General features: G+C 34.5%; 1 protein-coding gene across 33 annotated transcripts in view; it reads left to right on the forward strand.

Annotated features, from left to right (window-relative positions):
• CLASP1 (cytoplasmic linker associated protein 1) overlaps positions 1-24,430 on the forward strand; it is a 231,758-nt gene that overhangs the window by 188,385 nt on the left and 18,943 nt on the right. For 16 of the 33 annotated variants that reach the window (XM_087950241.1, XM_087950240.1, XM_087950243.1 and 13 more), the window contains 8 exons: positions 1,631-1,726; positions 3,808-3,951; positions 5,473-5,579; positions 10,655-10,771; positions 18,985-19,135; positions 20,365-20,611; positions 21,239-21,429; positions 23,793-23,921. In XM_087950241.1, the coding sequence (XP_087806367.1) occupies positions 1,631-1,726; positions 3,808-3,951; positions 5,473-5,579; positions 10,655-10,771; positions 18,985-19,135; positions 20,365-20,611; positions 21,239-21,429; positions 23,793-23,921 (1,182 nt within the window). The remainder of the gene's footprint in view (positions 1-1,630; positions 1,727-3,807; positions 3,952-5,472; positions 5,580-10,654; positions 10,772-18,984; positions 19,136-20,364; positions 20,612-21,238; positions 21,430-23,792; positions 23,922-24,430) is intronic. The other 17 variants (XM_087950266.1, XM_087950267.1, XM_087950256.1 and 14 more) reach the window with 3 other exon arrangements.

A 24,430-nucleotide genomic window follows, 5' to 3' on the forward strand; every position in this document is an offset into this window, starting at 1 on the left:
GTTTATGCACTCTTCTTTTATTCCTTCTTTTCTACAAATTTTCTTTATGCTAACCATGATGCCGAAGGATACATACAATGACTCTTGGAGTGGATATTGCTGATATAGATGTCTTGTGACCATATTTTATAAAGCTATTTCTTAGCCAGATTACTTGAACAATCCTATTATTATTTAAAGACAGTTTAGATCTGGAGGTAGACTAGAATTACCTCAAGCAATCAACAAAAGGACATATGTAAAAAGATTTGTATGATTTCTTTTTTTTTCAAGGTAAAAATATAGAAATTTATATAAGCATTAACAATATGAAAAAAAAAAATAAGAAATTATTCATTATTCATCTAATGCTGGAGGGCAAAAAGTATGACCTGTGAGCTGCATGCTGTCCACCACTACTGGGTTTATTGGGTCCTTCATGATAGTGATGATAGTCAGAAAAAATCTTTACTATACACAGTAAATCAGGATAGAGGCTAATTCTGTCTCACCGTATTGATAGAGACGATGGGAAAAGTTAGTTAACATGGGAAAAGATCTTTTTTCCAAACCTTTATTCCAGGTTCCAGAACAAGTTCTGTCGAAAGCAACTTCCAGTGCTTTTTACATAGAAAAACAGTATAACGACATCTTTTAAATAAAACAGTTAGGTGTTTTCCTCATTGTTAGGTAAGCAAATGCCTACTGTGTTGATGACTGCTAAGAGCCCACTTTTAAAACACTATCATCATCACCACCAAAATTAAAACATTCTCATCAGTATTTTAACATGCCAATATCACCTAGAATTTTAATCTTTGTTCACAAGTCAATTGTCATTTTAAAAACCATTTTTAATTTCTCAGAGTATAGTTTACAAAAATAGGTTGAATGTTGCTCAACAGTAAGGAGACCAAAAAAAAAATACTTTCGCGAACAATGCATCATTGTTAGTGCTATTGCAGTGAAAGGCTTCCTAATTTGCTGCTTTGCAGATTTGCTGTTACTTGACTGCATCAGGCTTTAACCGTATGCACATATCTGTTTAGAAGCACGTGATAGCAAAAAGATGAGACCAACTTCTGATGGTTCACTTAGACCAGGGGTGTCAAACTTGTGTCATCATGTTGTCATCACGTGACATATCACGTTTTTCCCCTTCGCTAAACCCGGGGGTGGGCCTGGCCAGCGCGTGACTCATCTGGCCCACTGGTCACAAGTTTGACATCCCTGACTTAGACACAGTTGCACTTATATAATGTTGTATAATGTTGGAGGTAGAACTGGCTGGCCTCAGGTTGTAAGTTTTGCTTATCTGTTTTCAAAAAGGCTGAGTAAGAAAATAAATAACTAAAAATAACGTTACAGCTATTGAATGCTGTATGAGTAACAGAGGAATTGTAAAAATTTACATCTACAAATTGTAAATGACATTAAAGTACAGGTCGGGAAAAAATAAAAGGTACAAATCTTAGCAATGGCCATCCACTTTCATTTTTGTGACATTAGTTCCATGTTGAAAGAGCACCTCTGCTTTATAAGTGCAACTTCTGCAAGAAACTAAACATTATAAACGTTTCTGCAATGGTCAGTGAAAATCTTGCGCTTGGTTCTAATAAATAATATTCCATTTCCTATCTGTTGAACTCAGACCATGCATAGTTGGGTAGGTGAGGATATGCCAGCTAAACCAGCAGCAGCCTCGTCAGGTCCTGGTGAAGGAAACTTGGAAGAAAAGTGTAAACAGGTAGACTAAAAGTAGCATACACTAATCATAAGATATTAGTCTGTGTTTGCAATCCAAAATTCTAATCAAGTTTAGATTTGTGGGAAAAAAGGATGGGGAAGGATTTTCTTTAAAAAATGGAGTGGTGTGTGTTAACCTCACATGTGTTTCTTTCACTCTGGTTTGAATTACATTAAATGAGGTATCTGAGGTATCTGCAGCTAGTTGCAGTCTTTTATGAGTTCACATCCCAAAGTGGATGGAAAACGGCTGAAAGCAATTTAATATTGCATGCCTGCTGGTCTGTTAACATGCAACATGCCTGTCCTTGCCTAACACAGCTTTTCTCTGTTACAGGATACAAAGGCAATGGACCTTTATTTATACACAATGACAACTTGGGTTTTGCCAAAGTGCTTATACACCCTTTTACTTTGGCATTTGTAGAATGTCATTTACAGTCACCTCTTTTGTTGATAACTTTTTGGATTTTAATAGATGTTATTTCTGAGGGAAAATTTCTGAGGGAAACAAAATTGTAACAGCAACTGGCAGAATCAGTTTAAGAATCAATAAGTCAGCTGAAAAAGTACAAAGGATAGTATAAAAAGTATAAAGGAACTATGGATGCACTGTAGCCCAAATTGAACCAGCTTGATTTGGGAAGGTACAAAATAGAACTATATACACAGAATTGGATCTTTTGCTTGGTTGCTGTACTGACTTGCATGTAAATGTCCCTAACTAAACTAAAATTCTCATGCTCGAATCTGCATGATTTTTCTGATTGTTCATATAGCTATTTTTCTTCATTTTGTTATCCATTCTTTTCTTGGACTTGGCTTGAAATAATATTTTCTGTTCAAAGAATGTTCTTTTAATGAATGTTCCCACATTTCTGTAGGGCAGGATGAGTACGACCATATGTTGCTTATTTTTCACTTTCTGAGTTCTACTGCAAAGAGATTTCCCATCCAGTTAGAAGTATACTGATTTAAGGAAGAAGGAGAGGCCAGCTGGAACTATATAATGTTCTTCACTTAACAATATTTAATTTTGAAGGAACAGTGCTTATTCTAATGGAAAGGATAATAGATCAAAGACTGAATTTCAGTCATAATTGATAGATTAAACCTCACACAACCTCTTTAGCCTCTAACAAGTCATAATGAATTTTTTTTTCAAGGCAAACATTACAAGAAAGCACACAGAAACTGAATGAAACTTAGTCATACTTTTTCTTAGTGACTTTTTCTTATCCTGCCAGAGTTTATTATTAGGCAAATGTTATCAAGTGAAAAATATACATATAGAAAGACAGAAATTACAACTGCGGCTTAATATTTGAAATTATAAGTTAATAATGCAACACTATATATGTTTATTAAGAGCCAGTTTGGTATAGTGATTAAGTTACCAGACTAGAAATCAGGAGACTGTGAGTTCTAGTCTCACTTTAAAAATAGGTAGAAAGATAGGACTAGATGGACACACACACATACATATATATGGGGGGGGGGCATTTTCTGCAGGTACTAGCTTGTACTGGAATAGCTAATAGATTTATAACAGTAAATTGACTTAATGAATAGTTGAGATCAGTTATTGAAGTTCATGAATGAATGCACATTATTAATGAATCATGTATCACCAGTTCTGTTGAAGTATGAAGTATATAATGTGGAAGTCTGGACTCGGCTTGTTAACAGGGTAATTTAATTTTCAAAGCTGTTTTAGCACAGTGTGTTTTTATATTTTAATAAAAAAAAACTTTGAACTTTTACTTGTTAGTAGTTTGATACAGAACAATGAATTATATGTACTTTTTGTTGGACTCATATGTAGGTTTGTATTTTTAATTTGCACTTTACAGAAAATGCAACGGGACATTTCATTAGATGTGAGCTTTGTTTCTTTTCTTTTTTTTACTGTATTGATTGATTGATTTCAGCAGCACTTCCCTGTTGTGTATTTGGAATGTGTGATGTTACGGGTATGATTAACTACAATCTGGATATTGTGATATGTCCCAGTAACATTTAACAACTTTTTTTAAAAAAAACCGCTGTGATTCTGACTTTCTTCTTCTTTTTACTTCCTAGGCAGCACAAATAGTCCTGATCTCTCTGTTTGAACTGAACACTCCTGAGTTTACCATGTTACTTGGTGCCTTGCCAAAAACATTCCAGGATGGTGCTACCAGACTATTACATAACCACCTCAAGAACTCCAGCAATACTAGTGTGGTAAGATAAGAATTTTTTTCTGTAAGAAATAAACAGCAAAAACAAAAATTTCTAAAGACGGTAATGTCTTGATTACCAGTTAATTTTGGCAGAGTCATACAAATCTGCAGTTCTGGCTTTACAGAGTAGAAGAGATACAGCATTTAATAAAAGAGGTGCCATTATTCTGAATGAATCCAAAGGATGTATGTCTTTTTATTATCCTCCGCTCTAAGTTCAAGAATCCTGTACTTTTATATGAAACTTGGCATTGCCTTGAATGTGGTGGATTGTGTTCAATATTGTACCCATAAGGTTCACATAACCTTGGACTCTCATTATCCTGCCAAATTCTAGGGGCATATTTTTGCTGCAATTGTAAAGGTTTTTTAACTGCTTTGAGGACTTTCAAGAAATTATGCTTTAAAATAATCATGCCATTGCCCTGCATTGTTTGCTTTATCTGCATATTAGCTAAGATTCCATGGTGCCAAGTGTGGGTCTTGGCAAAAGAAGAGGGAAAAGGAAAGATCAGAAAGTAGAGATCCAGTGTCTTAAAGTTAAGAAAATATGATTTGTTTATTAAGCTCAGATAGGCACTTTAGTGGCTAATATAGGAGGAGGAAGATGTGCTGGATATGTTCACTGCCTTGAGTTATCTGTAAAAATAATAAAGGTGGGGAATAAAAAAATAAAATACCCTGTTTCCAGGGAAGTGGTTCAATAATGTCTGCAGCACACTATGGTGATGCCAAAATGATGACATACTCAGTGATGCCACTAGTACAAACTTTCTGTGTTTGTATCTGATGCAATTAGATATGGTGATAGTATGTGATGTCATGATGCATGTATCATCTTTTGCTCTCCTGAGGACAACCAGGAAGGGGTGGAACATTGGGAGCCAATATACAAAATATTCAGAAGAAATCCAAACCAGAAAATACAAAAATTTTGCTGCCACTGAAGTGCTCTCACTTTTGAAGCTGCAGCTGGGAAGAATAGAATATACATCAGGCTGCATGGAAGAAGGAGAAGGGAGATCTCACTTTCACCTACCCTACTGAACCTTGAGCGCTCTTAATACACTTATAGACAAACAGCTAACATATCCAGCCAAGACCTCTTACTTTGCAGTATTTCTTGAAAATATGAGATTTCAAGAAGTCCCAAAGCCTTTCATTTTAGAATATTGCTAAGACTTCAATGTGAAGAAAGGAAGTGGGGGAAATTCAGGCCTCCCTATAGTAACCCTTGTGCTTCTGTCAGATCGATAATGTGAATATTGATAAGCATCTTGTCTTATTTACCTTATAATATAAGAAGGCAGTAGTGGGCAACTTCCAACTCTAGAAAATTCTTATTGAATAATTTGAAAGCTAGGAAGCAATTGATACTTGGTTAATAGTCAGAGTTAAAATGTTGGTAGATACTGCTTAGATCAAAATCTAAATTAACTGAAGTAAAGTTCCCATATTTCATTTTACTTTCCCCTGTAATGTATGTTACATTATGTCATTTCTTCTCTTTTTTGTGTATTAGGGTTCCCCTAGTAATACTGTTGGCCGAACCCCTTCACGTCATCCGAGCAGCAGAACCAGCCCCTTAACTTCACCTACCAATTGTTCTCATGGAGGATTATCACCCAGGTAATACTAGCTTAATTAAAGTATGATTCCAATATATAAAAGCTTTCTATTTAAAATATAAGTGGCTAAAAACTCAATATAGATGCATATATAATAGACACTTGTTCAATTCTGAAAATAGAGGAAGAAATTTTTTGCTTCTCTTAAGGAAAAAAATTATACTGCATTTTCTTTAATAATAGTCTTTGTAAAAATATTAAATTTTACAGGTAATGTCAAAAAGGTATGACATCTACCTTTTTGTCATGCAAACATATAAATGTAGATATATTCAAGTGAACATGTATTATATTCATTTAAATAAATTTGTTTTACATTTGTCTTCATTTCCTTGACATTCATATTTAAAGATCTAAAAAAGGAGAGAAGAAACTTTGAGAAAGCTTTATCAATAAACTGGAAAATATGATTTTAGTTTCACTTATTTGTAGTGTCCTTAAAATGTGCTGCCAAGAAAATCAAGAAAAATAATTTTCTGCCTAAAATGACTGTGTAATGATTGTGGTGATATAATATTAAAAATATAGTTGGTTAACATGCCAAAGTTGTGTCTGGCTTCTGGTAGGAACTGAGTCTGGATGTATTAACTACATGTAGTAATAAAAAATATTTTGAAAGGATGGTGACCATAAAATTTGAGATAGCAGTGTATATGTACCATACATACATATTTTAATTCAGAATCATTTTCTTCCAAAAGATAGTGTGAATAGACTTACTAAAGGGAGTAACTACATGCCTGTTCCCAGAATTTCTTTGGTGGAGACACACACCAGAGAAGGAAGTGGCACTTTCATCTATTTTGTCTCATAAATATAAATGGAAATATCTGCACCTGTTTAGTAACATTTTTGTACTGATGGAAATACTACAAGAAAGTTACTGATTTTTTATTGTGAAGTGATTTAACCATTAGCATCCTGTCCACAAACTATCAATTTTGAAGTAACCATTTTCTATTGATCCTGCTACTTAGGATACCAGCTTATTATGTTGATTTAACATGTTGTTCTGAAATGCAGTCCATACTAGAAGTCTCTGCTGAACATTATTGTCTCAGAACATTATTTTCAGTTGAGTCAAGTCTTTATAAATATTGAAAATATTAAGTTTCAACTTGTGGAGTGGAATTTGGCACATTAGCAGGCTTGCTACTCCAAGCAACTCATGAACTTTGATCAAAATAAATAGGATTAACGAAAGGTTTCTTTGCTTCCTAAGCATTTACTGTATTTACACCTGACTTTCTACTTGAAAAATTAATTGCCAGCAAAATTCCTACTGTTTTTTTTCCCCAAAATTTTTTTAATTTTTTAATTTTTACACATCTCTTTGCCTGGGCAACATGGTTCCGGATTATAACACTTGTACATAATCATACTTTCATTTCCACCAATCTTATATGATGTCATCTCATATCATTATCCATTTCACTCATCTTTAAATAAATTTCCATTTCATATTTCAATTCATTAATTCAATATCAATATCATTTCATCCAAATATAGATTCCCAGTTCTTTATCCCCTATTATTTCCATTTTCAGCTTACCACCTATTTTATTTAACATTACACATCATTATTATCCTTAATTTTCCCTAAGCCAATTATATAATAAACAATCTAAAAAAAATAAAAACCAATATATTTAGGATCCACATGGTATATCCCCCCCAATCTAATTTAATAATTCATTACTCAACTTTAAACTTATTCACATTAAATAATCAACTGTATATTTTAAAACATATATATTTTAAGATATTCCCCCGAAATCACTAAAATTTATTTAGGTGGGTTAGATGGATCCGGTCCTTTAAGGACCCCTCCAACAGGGTAAGCACGGATCAAAGCAGCGCACAATCGCAGTCTCTGATCTGTCATCGACCAGAACACCACCGGAACTCCTAAAATTCCTTCTGTTGATGGGATTTAGTCCTATGCACCTGGTCGCCAACATAGCATAGGGATCATCTATCTATTTAGATTTTTTAAATTGAAAATAATGAATGAGAAGTGCATCAGAGTCAGTGTAAACTATTTTCAGCGGTATCTATATAAGTGTTGCATAAAATGGCACATGGCTACAAACCAATGTTTATTTCATCTTCTGTGAGTGTTGTGTGATTGGCTACATCCACTATGAACTATCATTTTGTGAAAATGCCCTTAACATTCATTGTCCCTATTATTAGTATTTACATACTGTCACTATTCCAAATGAAAGGTTCAGGACTTCTGGCATATGCATGTGGGAGTACAGCCTAAAGTTCCTTAAGTACATCTTATAATTATTCAGAATGGAGGTATAGGTTTTAAATACAAGGCATGCTTTAGTTAATGTGAGTTACCAACATGTGCATAATTGATACGAAAAATGCAAAAATTTATCCTGTACAAATATGACCTTGGTGGCGGTTTTTTTCCCTTGTTTGAAGATTTTTAAAATGTCTTGACATTTTCTTCTCTATAGTACTTTCCAGCTCTACGTGTATCATACAAACTATTCTGTCCGGCCATTTTAAGTTATTTTTGTTCCACTGAACTTATTCTTTTACAAAATTAGGACAGTTTTGTTCTAATTGTGGGGTCAGCTTTCCACAAGTCAAGAAATATGAATCTCTAGAGATTTTAAAGAATAATTATTATATAATTTATAATAATTATTATAAAATAAATGTGGTGTATAGACACGCATTGTAATATACACTTAAAGACACATACATAGATATATGTTATACTCTTGGGTTTATTTTCCTTTAGGAAAAAAATTGTATATATATTTGATTTTATATTCTGTTTCTGAACAAGCTTCTTGCTCCAAGCTATTTATTTATTATATTTTTATTCATTGTCAATATTTTTAGTTTTCAATCATATTTTGCTGTTTTTATTAAATTACTTTTTTTTCAAGCTTTAGCCTATAATATTTGAGAAATGTTTCACTGTGACTTTTACATATTTCTTTGATCTGCCTTTTTATTTTATGCTTTTGTTCCTGCTTTTCAGAAATGTTGGAACAAAAAAACATCCTTCAGAATTTAAACAATTTATAAATATGAGTAATCTTTTGACTCGATGGAACATAATAGTGAAATGAAACGAATCTCTTTCATTGCATCTGAGATGCATTTGGAGTTCAAACTAATATTTTAAAAGAATTAACCAGCAAATTGTATCTCTAGTTTGAAATGCTAAAATATTCCTGTTGTTTTTTTTTGTCAGAATGTTGTACTTTGGAGTTACACACTTGCCAATTTGTTTGGCTATGCTGAGATAGTAAGGGAGAATTGATCATACTTTGTTATGAATTAAGGCTGCATGTCTTTGGTTGCTTGCCTCACAGGATCACATTTGTAATGTTAGCCTTTTTCTCTCCAAATGCAAAATTATGTAAACGTAAGTTATTTTGGGCCTTTTTTTTTCTCTGAAAGACTTCCATGAGAAACAGCTGAAGAAGCATGCTGTCATACAATAGGGTTGTGCATAGATCTAGATTCAAAGAGCAAAATTTGTGGGCATCTATGCAACATTTATTGGAATCCTCTTCTTAATAACTCTTCCAGGGAAACATGATTGGTTTAAAATGTTCTCAATTGGTGCTGTATATGTGCCTATGTTCACTTTGAATTTTACATTTTGCCCTTGGAATCCAGGTCTTTGCACAGCTCTAAAGTACAGCAAAATTATTCTGATGTCTCATTTCATGACTTGCAGCATTTTTCATTTATTTCTACACCAATGTGATCTTTTGCTATAATGACGTATTGGAAGCTCAATAGAAACAAAACGACCAATAGAATACTCCAGCAGTTCTAGAAATAAATCCCAATATATGACATGGTTCATCTTATAGAACTGCCTCAGCAATGATGACAATTCCAAATCTGGCCTTTTTCATCTTGGTAAATCTTTGCAACTGCGAATGAATATCTGGTGTAGAGATAGGCTAAAAAGCTAACATGGATGCCCAAACTGTTTTACATTGGAGAGTCAGATCTGCAGTATTTAATTTTCCTTCCAGAGTGTATGTTTCAGTAATGGTTTATGTATTTCCAGAAGTAGGCAACTCAGAACTGGAAGTGGCTCATGCGGTATTGGATTTGATATGGCCCCAAAATAGATGCAGTATGAGAAATTTCTAAGGGTTTTTCTTTATTAACCCAATTTAGCCATTAGAGTAGTATTGGATAAAACTAGTCAACCGAATGTGGGCTATAGGAAACAGAAAGACTATTTCTGAGTGATGGATAGTGATTGTTAAGAAAAATGAATTAATAAATGGGAGAAATAAGCAACCCTGTTTTAAACTATGGGTATAAATTATCAGTCTGAATGCTAGCTACTTTTGTTTTTTTCTGTTTTCTATCAGGATATTTGAAAACTGTGCAGTCAGTTTGTTTGCTTGACAGTTGGGCTGCTAAAGATGAGTCGGTTTTAAAAGTTAAGTATGGTATAGTGGAATCATGTGCCAATGGGTATGATTACAAGAAGAAATTGTAGTATTTAATATTTAGTGCTGTTTCTGAGTATTTGGTTGTTGTTTATATTGAGTATATGGCGAGAGATCAAAATGTAAGGCTAAGGAGAACTCTTACTGAAAGATTTATTTAAAAAACTAGACTGTGGGATATATTTTCAGCATGCAGATGTTTACCCAGATCCTCTTGATCATCAGCATTTGTCTATTTGTGTTGTAACTTGAAATCTCATTTAATCTAAGATAATTGATGGCAATGCATATTCTGTTCACCTTGACGTATTAGAAAAACCAAATTTCCACTATAAAACATTTTCTGACTCTGTATTGTGAAATAGGCAAATGGATTTAGACAAGATATGCTCTAAAATTCCTTAGTGATTCCTATTAATATTGCAAGTATTAATGAATAGCAGTGTATTTATCTGAAGCAAATCAATGGAGTATTCCTGTCCAATCTGTTTCTATTAAGTTCTTCTCTAGTTGAGGAAGCATGAAAAAAAACAAAACCACAGCATTCAAGATTGTAGTTTTCTTTTTCCCTTTTTCTGTTTCTTCCCTCCTTTTCTCTTTTTTCTTCCTGTGATCACTGCAGTCGTTTCTGGGGTTGGAGTGCAGATGGGCTGTCGAAGCACCCCCCTCCCCCTTTTCAGCCTAACTCCATCCCCGCTGCTCCTTCTCACAAGACTTTCAGGCGTTCTTACTCTCCCAGGTAACAAGCCACCTGTTATTCCAACCTGTCAGAGGTGTCACAATGTTATTTACCTTTTGGCTCAGATGAGTGCTTTCAAAGAGATAGATTCAGGGGATGTGGAAAGAGGTAGCAGTTTTTACCTGTGAAGAAATCCCATCAGTTACATTTTTCCAAAGCATCTGTTCAGGCACCCAGAAAAATGTAACTATGAATGTTTCTCTTTCTCTCTCTCTCTTTCTCTCTCTCCATTTTTCCGTTGGAAAGAGTAAAAGCAAAGCAGAAGCTTGATTTATGTAATGAACTATTCCAAACCAATCTTTTAGATGTATGAAGCTGAAACCTAGAAACCAGTCAATGCCAAATGGTAGATAACAACAGGACCAGAGTAAGGTTGTATTGAGCTTTTAGTTAGACACTTCCAGATATGCTTGTCTACAGTTCCTGTGATCTCTACATAGCAAGATTGATGGCCATGCTGGCTGGAAAATAGCAATTTGAGTTTCACACATGAAGACACTAGGTTGCAAACTATTAGAAAAATACTACAACTGTCTTAGCAGCTGAGAGGAATAGTCAACCACTAGGATCTAGTTGACATTTTATATGCACACTTGTTGGCTGTGTACAGGGAATATCTTCCTTACAGCTTCCCAGTCAAAGTACTCATTTGGAGAAATATAGAACTAGACTCATTCACTTTTATGTCACTTTCTACCATACTCACCCACTTGCCATGTGGTGGAATTCCAGTTTTATTTGTTGAATTCACATGCATAAGACTGGTCTTTGCATTTGGGCCCAGCCTCTGTTTTAAGACTCAGCCCTTTGGGTTTGGTGGGAAACTGTGGAATTTTGACATGTTATGTCTTGAAAAAATTATTGCTAGAAGTGCTTGCCCATTTATAAAATGGCTGTATTGGGAACATAACCAGTCCATTGTCAGTTTCTTAGAATACTACTTGCCACTTCCTTCTTTTGTATTTTCATGTTTATAGTTGCCTTGTTAAGGAAGCAAAGAAAATTTCCCAACAAAGTACAGCCACCCATCTTTTCTATTTTTAACAAATGATTAGTGGGCCTAGCATCATTCTTGTATATAAAGGTGATATTGAAGTTGATGCTTTGCAACATGCCACTGTCCCATTACTAATGAAAATTATATTTTAAAAAGGCAACGGGCAGGAAGCTGATGGGACATCAACGGAAGTGTCTGTGGACGCATTGAAGTCCTGAGATCTACTTAGGAAACCTCAGACAGATAACAGATCATCAGAATTGGAAGGGACCTTATAGGTCAACTAGTCCAACCCAAGCAGGAGATCCTTCACCATTTCTGACAGATGGGAGTCCAATCTCTTCTTGAAAGTCTCAAGTGATGCCGCTCCCACAATTTCCGAGGGCAAGCTGTTCCATTGGTTGATTGTTCTCACTGTCAGAAAGTTTTTCCTTATTAGACCTTTTAGTTAAGAATATTAATCATAGATTACAACTGTCAACTATGACAAAACTATAGTATACTAGATCTAGTATACAATCTAGTATACTAGATTGCCTATTACATAATAGTACTTAAAGTTGCAAATAGCCATATGAAAACATAAAATTGTTTTAAACAGTTTTTAGATGCATACTATGCAGATGTGTTATTGGCCAAGTTGAGATTTCCTGTCATATGTCTATTATTACCCCTATTTGTATGAAACACTTAATTGTACAGCTATCAATATAAAGATTCAATAGATCTTAATCTCCATATTTGTTAGCAAAGCTTAAGGATGTAATTACAACATCAGTGCCTGAAAAAGGGTGAATATATCATTGCTTGCAGTTATAAGCATCTAGCTGTGCAAGAATAGAACAATGAGAACATTGAAAGGGACACAAAAGTATTCTTAATTATAGTACAGATAGAAATCTACAATGTTATTCTATCTACATTACTCTCTGTGAAAATAAAATTATGACATCAATAAACAAAAATGAATATTTATGATTTAGATTTTTGTCCAACCAAATGTGAAGAAGATTATTGATATTTAAAAGCAATTTCCTTTGTTTTATAGACCAATTCTGGTTTTACACTTAGGACAAATAGGACATATATAGAGTCCCAGACATTGGCAAATTCTGAATCCTGAAGGCTGTATTTGTTGGAAGCTATGGCATTGGAAAATAATATTGTGACATCAATTAAAAGTCACACATTTTTCTCATCTCTTTGTTCTTCTTGTAACTTCTCCAATTTTATGCATGAATCACTGTTTTTTCTATTGTAAACAATTGATAGGATGTATTTAGTTTATTCATCGTAAATTGATCTTCCATTTTTCACTTTTTTTTCTTTTTTTTTAATTTCACATCTATACAATATTTCATACAGTTCTTATACTGGCTAAATGTGTTTGCTTGTCCATGTGATTAGCTTGTTTTTTTTTTTAAAGAAATGATACACCAAAATTGTTCTTTCTTTTGTGAGATATTTTATAATGTCTTATTCTCAGGTTAAAAAAATAGGCTCTTCCCTTGTAGTCTTTGGATGCCACTGATATTTGAAGGTTTCTAATGAAATCTATTCAATGCAACAAGTAATAGGAAATAATCCATATATTTGCATAACAGTAGGAAAAGTTTGGGGGTGGTTTTTCTTTTCTTTTTTTAGTGGAAAATGGGGCCTATCATTCAAAATAGGACATTTTTTCTCTTTTGCATACTAATACACAAACTGCAAGTTGAGCAATTTGATACAAATTGAGTTTGCTCTATTATTTTGCTGTCAATTAATGTGTCATAGTTCTATAGAATATACAGGTTCAGTTTCTTACTTTGAGGAACTTAACAGTGTAAAAATTAGTATAAGAAGGAAACATCACATAGAGGCAGTGATAATAAACCAACAGAAAGTATGCAAGCAATACTGAAAGGGTTTGTTGAAAATGAATCCACTTTGTAGCTGAAAAGGATTGGTTATTGATTTGAATGGGGTTATTTTGCTTCTTTTATGATTTGACTTTATGAATCTTAAGTATATTGATTCAGATTCTCAGAGCTACACTTGTAGTTTAAGGAACGTTAATAACAAGGTGTGTGTCTACCTTTCTGTATTTGCTTCTTCAATAGGGAAAAACAGCCCTATTACTATTGTTATGTAGAGAAATATTGTTGAGAACTAAGAGCACAAAATATTGTTAAGGAAAAATTGTCATAATCTTAACTAATGTCTGTCAAGGAATTATAAAACTTCCTTTTTTGCAGAGAATGATTTATATTATATAGAATCAATGAATGCTTGTTTTTAAAAGAATAATTGTTGCTTCTCTAACTTAAAAGGCTGTAGCACAGCAAACTATCACATGCTGAGATTTTAGGATGTGCTGTATGCTTTGACAAAACATCAAATGTACATTCAGTCCTGCCAGCGTTACTTGGGCTGCGCAGCTGAAAGAGTATACTGAAAGAAAGTCAGGGACCAAAACTGTTTTCATGAGGCATAAATCTTATTTTTGGCAAGTAGTTTTAAATAATGAAATGCTAGTTTTGGGAAGTGCCATTCAAAATAGATGATAATTTTGTGAAATATCCTTTTAGCCGAGAGAGACTTTGATTAATTTTTAAAGACATACAAAACATGAAACATAAGAACATAAAACCTCTTTTCTGAGAGTTATTTGTAAATTTTAACAAAACAAATAAAACATTTTATACACCATTGGCACATCTCCTTATAAACACATACATATCCTTTCAAATTTCTCATTATTTCTCCCTTTACTTTTATTCAATTATATTTCTTTTCTATATTTTATTCACTATACTTATTTTTCCTTCTGACTTGCTTTATTCTCTTCTATTCTTTATTCTCAATTGTCCTCTTCTAACATTCCTCCAAGGTTTTATTAGCTCAATCAAACATGAACACACAAAAACACAAGACATAGAAACATAAAAAACATCTTTTCTGAAAGTTGCTTAGTCCCGGGTTACAACTCTTCGTACAGACACAAATTCAAATTCATATTCATTTTGTATACCATTCCATATCTTATTACCATTTTCAATTTTCTATATAGCTTCTCATCTCTTTTAAATTTTCTTAGTTTTATTTTATTTATCTCATCTCAATTGAAATCATAATATTTATTATTCTTTGTCTGTTCTATTTCCAGCTATCCATTTATCTTTCTTCTTTGAACAAACCTTCTCCTGTACACTAATTGGAGTATGACGCCTTTATCTCTTTCCCCTACATTTATAATACTTAATATAAAATATGTAGCTTACATTGGGATTCTGTTTGGTACATTCTAAAATTATACAATATTATCAATGCCAATACAAGTCTATTCATTAATATTAATATTCATTTATATCTTAAACACTTAACACATTACTTTTCAATTAATTATCATACTTTTATGGGAACACCGATTTTCCATAGTTATTTCCCCCCCACTTCACATATATTAAATCATTATTTCATTAGAATGTTCCCCCTTCTCCTACTTCAAATCTCTCATTTCACAAAAAAATTCACTGGGATAACACCATCTAATCATTAATATTAATATTCTTAAACATTTTACCCATTTCAATTAAATATCATGCCTTTGTGGGAACACTCATGCTTTCCATAGTTATTCCCCCCCCCCCCATCACATATTTTATATCATTGTTTCGTTAAAATGTTCCCCCTTCTCCTACTACAATTCTCCCATTTATTTCATTGCTTTCTTTTTCTTAACAAAAATTTCACTAAATTATACTGAACATTTTATCAGATTTTAAATTACTTATTGTTTCCAATTTTCTAAGATTATTTCTAAGTACAAATATAAAAATACAATCTTATGTACCTTTCCAGAATCCCTTTTTCAATAAAGTTTACCCATTATCTCTAAAAGACTTTTGTTTCTTTGCATCTTGCTCCCCACCATTAAGGCTTCTCGTCCCTTCCTTTCTCCCTTGCTTATTCTTCTCCTTGCCCTCTTTACCCCCATGTCTGTCCACCTCCCTTTTGTTCTGCTTTCCTCCTTTCTGTTGTTTTCTAACATAGTATCCACTTTTCACCTTATTCTTCTCTTTTTTGGTTGTTTTTCCAAGTCTTAAAGTCCCCTTTTCCTTTTTCTCTTTCTCCTTTTCTTCCCCAACTAAAGTCACTTGTTCATCAAAAATGGCTTCTTCTTTATCCCAGTCATCCTGTTGCGCAGTCAGCTTTTCATAAGTACAAACCGTCATTTCTAAAAATTGAAAAAGAGTGCCAAGAGAATCCTTCCCTTCTTGCTCTTCTTTTTTATATTTTTGGTATTCAAGTTTCAATCCATCCACAAGTGATGCCATTATAGAGAGAAAAGGTTTTTCCAAACAACCACCTAAGTGCTTTTAATCAAAGATAGTTCAGAAGCTCCAAAATCACCAAGCAATCCAAATAAGCTGTTTCTTTTAAGTACTTTCTCCTTCTTCACTTTCTCTTTCTGGGGTTAATGTTTAGTCACAAAGTTCCATTTAAAATATATATTTTAGAAGTCTTATTGATGTTTAATAACTCTTTAAAAATTCTAGGCAATCTTCTCCTTATTTTCAAATTCTGCTCCAATTTTTTCTTCTTTTCCTCTCCCTTCCCACTCACAGCAAAAGGTTTTTTTAAAAAAAAAATGTTCAGAAATCCTTATCCCTTCAGCATTTAATTACCTCCAATGCAGGTTTTCCAATTTCTCTTATAGTTCCATCCGCTGTCACGTTAGGAAGGAGAGTGAAAAGAAAGAATAGAAAAAAACTTTCCGTTTTAGAATTCCATTCTCCGCTTGTAACTCTCTCTGGAAACAATTTATCTTTGGCAGCTTTCAAATTCCAGGGTACTTTCTCTTACTTTATCCCGGTCAAAAACCACTTTCACAGCTCTTCCGACTTTCTTCCTCCTGCACGATCTTGTCCGGCCGCTCCTCCGCCTTAGCCGAGAGAGACTTTTGATCCTGTTGTAACATAGGAGGACCTCTTTAATTGTAGGCCTGTTCCTCTGGATTTAGAGGAAAGCTTTCTGTGTTATTCACAGTCTACCTACCCTATATACAGTATACAGCAATTCATCAGCTGCAGAATAGAGGCAATATTTAGTTTTATTATCATTTTCCCATAGTTAAAGTGAATCTGGTTTCCCCAATTGACTTTGCTTGTTGGAAGTCGGCTGGGAAGGTCGCAAATTGTAGCCATATGACTGCAAGATGCTGCAACTGTCATAAATGTGAAACGGTTGCCAATCATCCAAATTTCAATCACAGAACTGTGGGAGTGATCTGATGGTTGCAACCTCAAAGACGGGTCGCGATCCACTTTTTCTGGGTCCACTGTAACTTTGAACCACCATTAAACAAATGGTTATATTTAGAATAAAATAGCACTGGAAGGGACCTTGGAGGTCTTCTAGTCCAGCTCCCTGTTCAAGTAGGAGAACCTATACCATTTCAGATAAATGACTCTCTAGTCTCTCCTTAAAAACCTCCAGTGATGGAGCACCCATGATTTCTGAAGGCAAGTTGTTCCACTGGTTAATTGTCCTCCCTGTTAGGAAGTTTCTCCTTAATTCCAGGTTGCTTCTCTCTTTGATTAGTTTCCAATCATTGTTTCTTGTCCTGCCCTCTGGTGCTTTCCTCTTCTTTATGGCAGACCCTCAAATACTGGAATACTGCTATCGTGTCATCCCAGATTCTTCTTTTCATTAGACTAGCTAAACCCAGATAAGTACTATCTGCATTTAGGTTTTAACTTCTTGCTCGTCAGTTACCTGGATTTTAAATAATAGTGTTTCGAACTTTAGCCTAAAAAGAATAGACAGTCCTTCATTCCTACCTTCCAATATTTTTTTAGTTGAACTTTCACGTTTCACCTACTTTGCTGAAGTAGTAATATGACTGATCTGGTTAAAACACCAAATATTGACCAAATAAAATTTAGCCTTAATTCTGGTATTTGAGAAACTTTGTCTTATATTAAAGAAGAAAGGAATTAAATTATATTAGTATTTTTTGTAATTCTAGAGTCGTTTATGGTTGTCTCTTGTTGATCAGAAAGGTCAGCAGTTTAAATACCTAGCATCGCGTAATGGAGTGAGCCCCCGTTACTTGTCCCAGCTTCTATCAACCTAGCAGTTCGAAAGCATGTAAAAATGCAAGTAGAAAAATAGGGACCACTTTGGTGGGAAAGTAACAGCGTTCCATGTGCCTTCGGCGTTTAGTCATGCCGGCCACATGACCACGGAGACGTCTTTGGACAGCACTGGCTCTTTGGGTTTGAAACAGAGATGAGCACCACCCCCTAGAGCCAGAAACGACTAGCACGTATGTGCAAGGGGGACCTTTATCTTTACCTTAGGGGAAAAAAATCATATAGAGGAAATACTCTTTCCAGCAAGCACAAGAAAAAAGTGACTAGAGGAAAATGAGACGTTGCTGATAGATTTTTTGTTAAAAATGATTAAGGTGTAATAGATTAGATTCTTCAATTTGGATTTCTTGCAGAATCAAATTTAAATCCAAAAATTGGTTTTTAAGTACTTTTTACCTTGACTTCGCAGTATCATAGGTTTAATTTCTAGCATCACTGATGATCAGTTTTATTGCTAATATTTTTGTTATTGTCGTATATTTGCAGCTACGTTTGAGGAAAAAAATACTAGGACTTCTTTATCCCATGGGGAAATAGTTCATTTTAATATGCCTTTGGATTTTTATATAGGGAAATGTATTTAACATCTTGGGAAACATTAAATATAGTATTTGTTCAGTTAAAGACATGCTGGGATATTCATGTTCATCATGGAACTGTGGCAACAAAGTCAATCAGTTTTGTTACTTAATATTTTTATCCCACTACATAGAAAAAAGTTTAAAGAGAGATCAATTCAAAACTAGAAAGGAATAGTATGACTTGTAAGTTACTATTTATATCTAACTCAGGGCAAGTTGTTTCTTATCTAAATAATAAATATACACCCTTATTCCCTTGATGAATTGATGAGGCCCAACACAACTGCTGTCCAACTATAGGTTTAGTTTCAGTAGCTTTTATACATTCTGGAAATTAACATCTGAGTTCCTGCTGCTCAAGCTGAAAAACCTTCTGAAAGTTGCATGTTTTAAAATTGGATTTCAAAATTTGTCTTTCCAAATGAGAAAATTTCTAATTCAATCTGAAAGGAGCCATTCGTTAATTTTAACATTCCACGTATGTTCGTTCTTCAGCATGCTGGATTATGACACGGAAAACCTAAATTCTGATGAAATTTATAGTTCTCTTCGTGGAGTCACAGAGGCTATAGAAAAATTTAGTTTTCGTAGCCAAGAGGATCTAAATGAGCCAATCAAACGTGATGCAAAGAAGGACAGTGATATTGTAAGTAGACATTGAAAGAATATGTAATTTTTGTGTGATATATTGAAAGCAGTGATCATTAGTATTTAGATGAATAGTTTGCTATTTTCAACATCTCCTACATTGTTCAGTTTCAAGCAAACAACACATGGGTGATTGATTTTATCAACTGGGTATTTTTTACATTTAACAGTTTGACCCGATCTGCTGGGTTGTGTAGGAGAAGAAGAGGTCTGGGGGCAGAGTCAAAAAAGGAATCAGTCTGGAATCATTATATTCCCACAAGCAAGCCATGTTCAACACCCCTTGAATTCTGTTAAATCTTATCTAACAACAATTTAGTGCTGACCGTAGTTGGTTAGATTCTTGGTAGGTTTGAGCAATAAATTATTTTGACTGGAAGTAACTTGTGATCCTGATTCTTCCTGCCTGACAGAATGCTAGATCTCGTAGTAATAACCTATTTTAGGAGCATCAGTTTGAGATATGCTGATGTACACATATATAATACATATACAGTATTGTTTCATTTTTAAAAAATATATAACTTTAATTCTTTATATTTGCCATTCCTGCAATGGAGAACATGATGGAGAAAAATCACATTTTTTCTTATAAAACTAAAATATATACACTTTCTGTACTGAATTGTAAAATTATATGATTTAATAAAATTTTTTTCACTAGAATCAAATGCTTGATATATAGTAGTTCTGTGCTCAAAAAAAGTGGGGGAAGAAGGAAAGGGAGGTATGTATGTTTGTATAGGAGGCTGTCTTGAGACTATTCCGAATACTTGCTCACACATACATTTTCTGGTACCCAAATGAAGTAGTTGGATTTATGCACAGAAACACCTAAGTGAATGAAATCCAGGGTGCTCATTGAAGCCATGCCAATTATCATATGTTGGATTCAAAAATTTTATAATTTTCTTCCTCTCCTCAACATTGACAATAAACCCAGTTCATAGTCTTGTTCAATATTATTTAGCAGCTGCAGAGAGAAGGAATAACAACTTATTGGAATGGCTGCAGTCGATGAAGAAAACCTATATTTAGAAACGGTCAGTTTGAAATTAGGGTTTAGTGCAAACAAAGTTCGAATTTATTTAGTCCTACTAATCAGATTCAAAATGGGAGAAGACTGCTGTTTGCAGTGGTTTAACCTATTATCAGATAGAATTGCCCCTTCCAGCTTAATGGAAATTGGTCGCAATAAAGTCGTCTTTCTTTGATCAATTGCTACAGGTTTCCAGAGATGATGGTATAGCCTCCCCAGCCACTGATATGCGTGGAAGCAGTGATGTGGTGGAAGGAGGAAGGATGGCTCTGGATAACAAGACCTCCCTACTCAACACCCAGCCCCCACGTGCCTTTTCTGGACCCCGAGCTCGAGAGTACAACCCTTACCCCTACTCTGATACTATCAGCGCCTATGATAAAACTGCTCTTAAGGAAGCCGTATTTGATGATGATATGGATCAGCTTCGGGATGGTTGGTTTTCATTTATCTTTTTAAAAATTCAGTATTGAACCTTTTGTTGCCTTAACATTTACACATCGGTGTTAAACTGTTACAGGCTATCACTCTGACGCTAGCTTCTTGAATTCAGTTTACATCATTTCCTTAATCAGCCTTGCTGGAACAAGTAAAAGTATCTTGCTCCTGGGCAAGAGATTCAACTAGGTGGTACAGCAGCCACACAGCTCATCTTTCGATTCTAATAGTGAGACTTGAGCCCTGACATTTTGTAAGCGGTCTTCCACGTTCACATCAGTAAAGGAGACAGGCTCCAAAAGTCATTTCTTTTGAACTGAAAGCTGTATCTGGTTAAACGAAAAGCCATGGGAACAAAACCTTTGTATGTTTTCATCTGGCCTCCCTTGCCTTCCCAGAATTGCTTTATGAGCACATAGTGACAAGTGGTCACACTGAGAATCAATTGTTAGAGAATGAATATATTTAGATTATAGATCAAATCTTTGTACTTAAGGACTTGAGACAGATTGTGGTTATAGACTAGTTAGAAATATTGTGAACCTGTCCTACCGTCACCTGTTTAAAGTTCCTGCTTCATTTTCTGTGCTGTGAGATTACTTTCCCACTTTTTTTTCTTTTCAGTGCCCATTGATCATTCTGACTTGGTGGCTGATCTTTTAAAAGAATTATCCAATCATAATGAGCGGGTAGAAGAACGGAAAGGAGCCCTCCTTGAGTTGTTGAAGATTACAAGAGAAGATAATCTGGGAGTTTGGGAAGAACATTTTAAGACAATTTTGCTTTTATTACTTGAAACACTTGGAGATAAAGATGTAAGATAATGCCATAGGCTTGGCTATGCTTCATAGATACTTACCACCTGCACTGTCATTGCAGCCAAAGTGGCTAATGTTTAGATGGTGTTCTCTGTTTTTTGTTTTTGTTTTAGTTTAATCTGGCTTCCACAGTCTCAGAAAAGCCAACCAATAGTTATCTAACCCACACCTCCAGTTTCTCTGAAGGAGCATCCCTCTGATACTGTGACACTTGACATTTGTATTCCTTGAATGTGTGGTGCCTTTTGGCACCCTGTTGCTGTGCTACTCACTTCCTCTACCAGATATCTCTCCAATTGAGGAGGGGACCCATCACAGAGTACTCAAGATGCCCTCAAAAGCTGGTCCTGATAGGATAGGGGCATCAGTATGGATTTGGAGATGGATGCTGCTGCCAAAGAATAATTCTACCAGCAACACATAGTCTGAGAACGAAATGTAATATGCAGAGTCCCTTTAAAATTTTATATTAACTTTAGTTTAGTTTTAATCAAATGTAATCGGCTTGAAATTAAAGTTAGTTTTTGCTCTAGCCCTGCCTAATTTTCAGAGCGTTGCCTTTGGCAAATAACCCAGTATATAAAGACTGGGTTGTCCTTAGCCCCCCCAAAGTTGCAGCTATGCCATTTGATAGCAAGATGACACTTAAAAAGCTAGTACATTTATTATTGCAGAAATTAGTCTTGCCCAAACTGGATGTCCATGCTGAGAGATTTTGGAAAGTTTATTATTGTGTATATTATTTTATGTAAACTTGTATGCCTCCTAACTCACAGTGATTCTGAACAGCTATAAACTTTTGTGGCTTAATTAGACTATTATTTTTCCGTTTGAGTAAGCAGAATTGTCATTGCAGTGGCTATGAGATTACACACATGTCAAAATTTTAATTTAGTATTTGAAATATTTAAAGAAGAAACTATGTTTCTTCTTCTTTTTGGGTAAGGAAATAGATATGGTATCTTTTCAGTGGCCTTTGAATAGATGAAAACCACATCAAAAGCAAGCAAACCCAATAAACAATTCACCACTCAGCCAGACCCAAGTGTTCTGCAATTGAGGATGTAGTCTGAATTATTTCATCCTCATAAATTCAAATTAACTTCTCCTGCTATAGTAGGCATCCCCAACCCCCAGTCCATGGACCAATATCTGTCTGCAACATGTTGAGAACTGGGCCACACAAGCTGGTGATCTAGTTTGTGCGCATGAAACCATCCCCCTGCCACCGCCACCACCATCAATCTGTGGAGTCTGAACCATTGTGCTATAGGATAGATAACATCTACTCTATTGATATTATATGACTATAATCTGTTTTCTTATCCATCCTTTTAATAAAGGCAGAGTGCCTCAAAAATGAGAATGAGGTGGATGGTATCTAAATTTGATAAATAAATAAATTAAAACAGGACCAAACACAAATTCATAGAACATTAAGTACTTTCAGAATAACATGCTGAAAGCAGGTAATAAAATTTGGACCTGTTATTTTTTTGCCATTTGTTTCTATCAGTACTTCTTGTCATTGGATGTTCAAAGATTAAAATTGGGACGAATCAAGTGTTAGTTGGGAGCCGCAAAACATGAGGACATACTTAACAAAGGTTCAGTCTGAGGAAGTTAAACCATATGCTTCTGGGTTGAAGCTAGTCAATGGTTGAAATGGCTTTCATCCAAAAGCATATCCCAACAGTTGCATAACCTGAGCTGTTATTCGAATATTCTCACTAATGAACTTGGATAAAGATGCTGGTGACTAGGGAGGAGTAGGACTGTCATGGCAGCAGAGTGAATGAAAAAATGAATACCGATCTCCAAAAGAAATGTAAAATAGATGTATTCATGCAAAACATGGCTGCTTTAGCTTCCTGTGTTACTAATAATATAGTATTGGTCTTCATTACCAAATAAGATCCAAGGAAATGAAATTTAATTGAGTTTTTGGATTTTTTATGTATTTCAAAAAGAGACTGAATCAGAAATGGTTATGTAATAAATTTGTTTGCTATTCTCTTAGATACACAGTTCAGTGGGTGGCTTATTTTAATATAAAAGCTCCCAATATTAATTAGCAGCTATTTAGTTCTCATGCAAAGAATGTGATTCAGTTTTGCTAATGAACTTGAGCCCATGATGCAAGGCTACTATGGTGTTCCCTTCTGAGCCTTGTCAATTTTTCTTGACTTAAAAAATTGATTTTATAAAATGTGTATCCATTCCAATCAAACAATGCATTCCTTATATTAATGGTTTTGAAGAGTGAAATGATGTCTTCAAGCCACCCAGAGTCGCTTATTAATGAGATGGGAGGTATGTAAATTTAATAAACAAAGATGTGCTACTTCTTTTGATAATAGCATTCAATACGAGCCTTGGCCCTGAGAGTTTTGCGGGAAATTCTGAGGAACCAACCAGCAAGATTTAAGAACTATGCTGAACTAACTATCATGAAGACCCTAGAAGCGCATAAAGATTCTCATAAAGAGGTAATTCTGAGTGTCATACTATATACCGTACTTTAAGAATCAATGTGTCTGTAGGTCATGCACTACTATTAATTTAAGTTTTAATGGAATGAAGAGAAAAGTAAATCATACCTTAATGGAATTCCTAACTTATAGCTCTGACTAGTTCCATATATTATTGACTGTGGCCCTAAATTTACTTTTCTTATGGGTCTGCATTTAAAGCTATCTCATGTGAAGGACTTAAGCTTGGTAGCCATCTTTTAGCCATATATGGCCTTATATTATAGCACATTATCTGCAGCCTCTAGAACAGCGGTGTGAAACTTATGTCATCACAGCGGCATCACATGACTTTTTTCCACTTCGTTAAATTGGGTTCGGGCGTGGCCAGCACGTGACGCATCTGGTTCATGGGCCCTGCTTTAAGACCCACAAAACCTTTTAATGGGTATATGTTTCAGAATTTAATAACCAAAATTAAGGCAGCCATTTTGGTTTAGTTTATCCCAGGTTTTCCCAAATTAAAA

The sequence above is a fragment of the Notechis scutatus genome, chromosome 1 (genome assembly GCF_049901735.1).
Source record: "Notechis scutatus isolate UNSWTSFEM ecotype Mainland chromosome 1, rNotScu1.2, whole genome shotgun sequence".
Taxonomy (NCBI): domain Eukaryota; kingdom Metazoa; phylum Chordata; class Lepidosauria; order Squamata; family Elapidae; genus Notechis; species Notechis scutatus.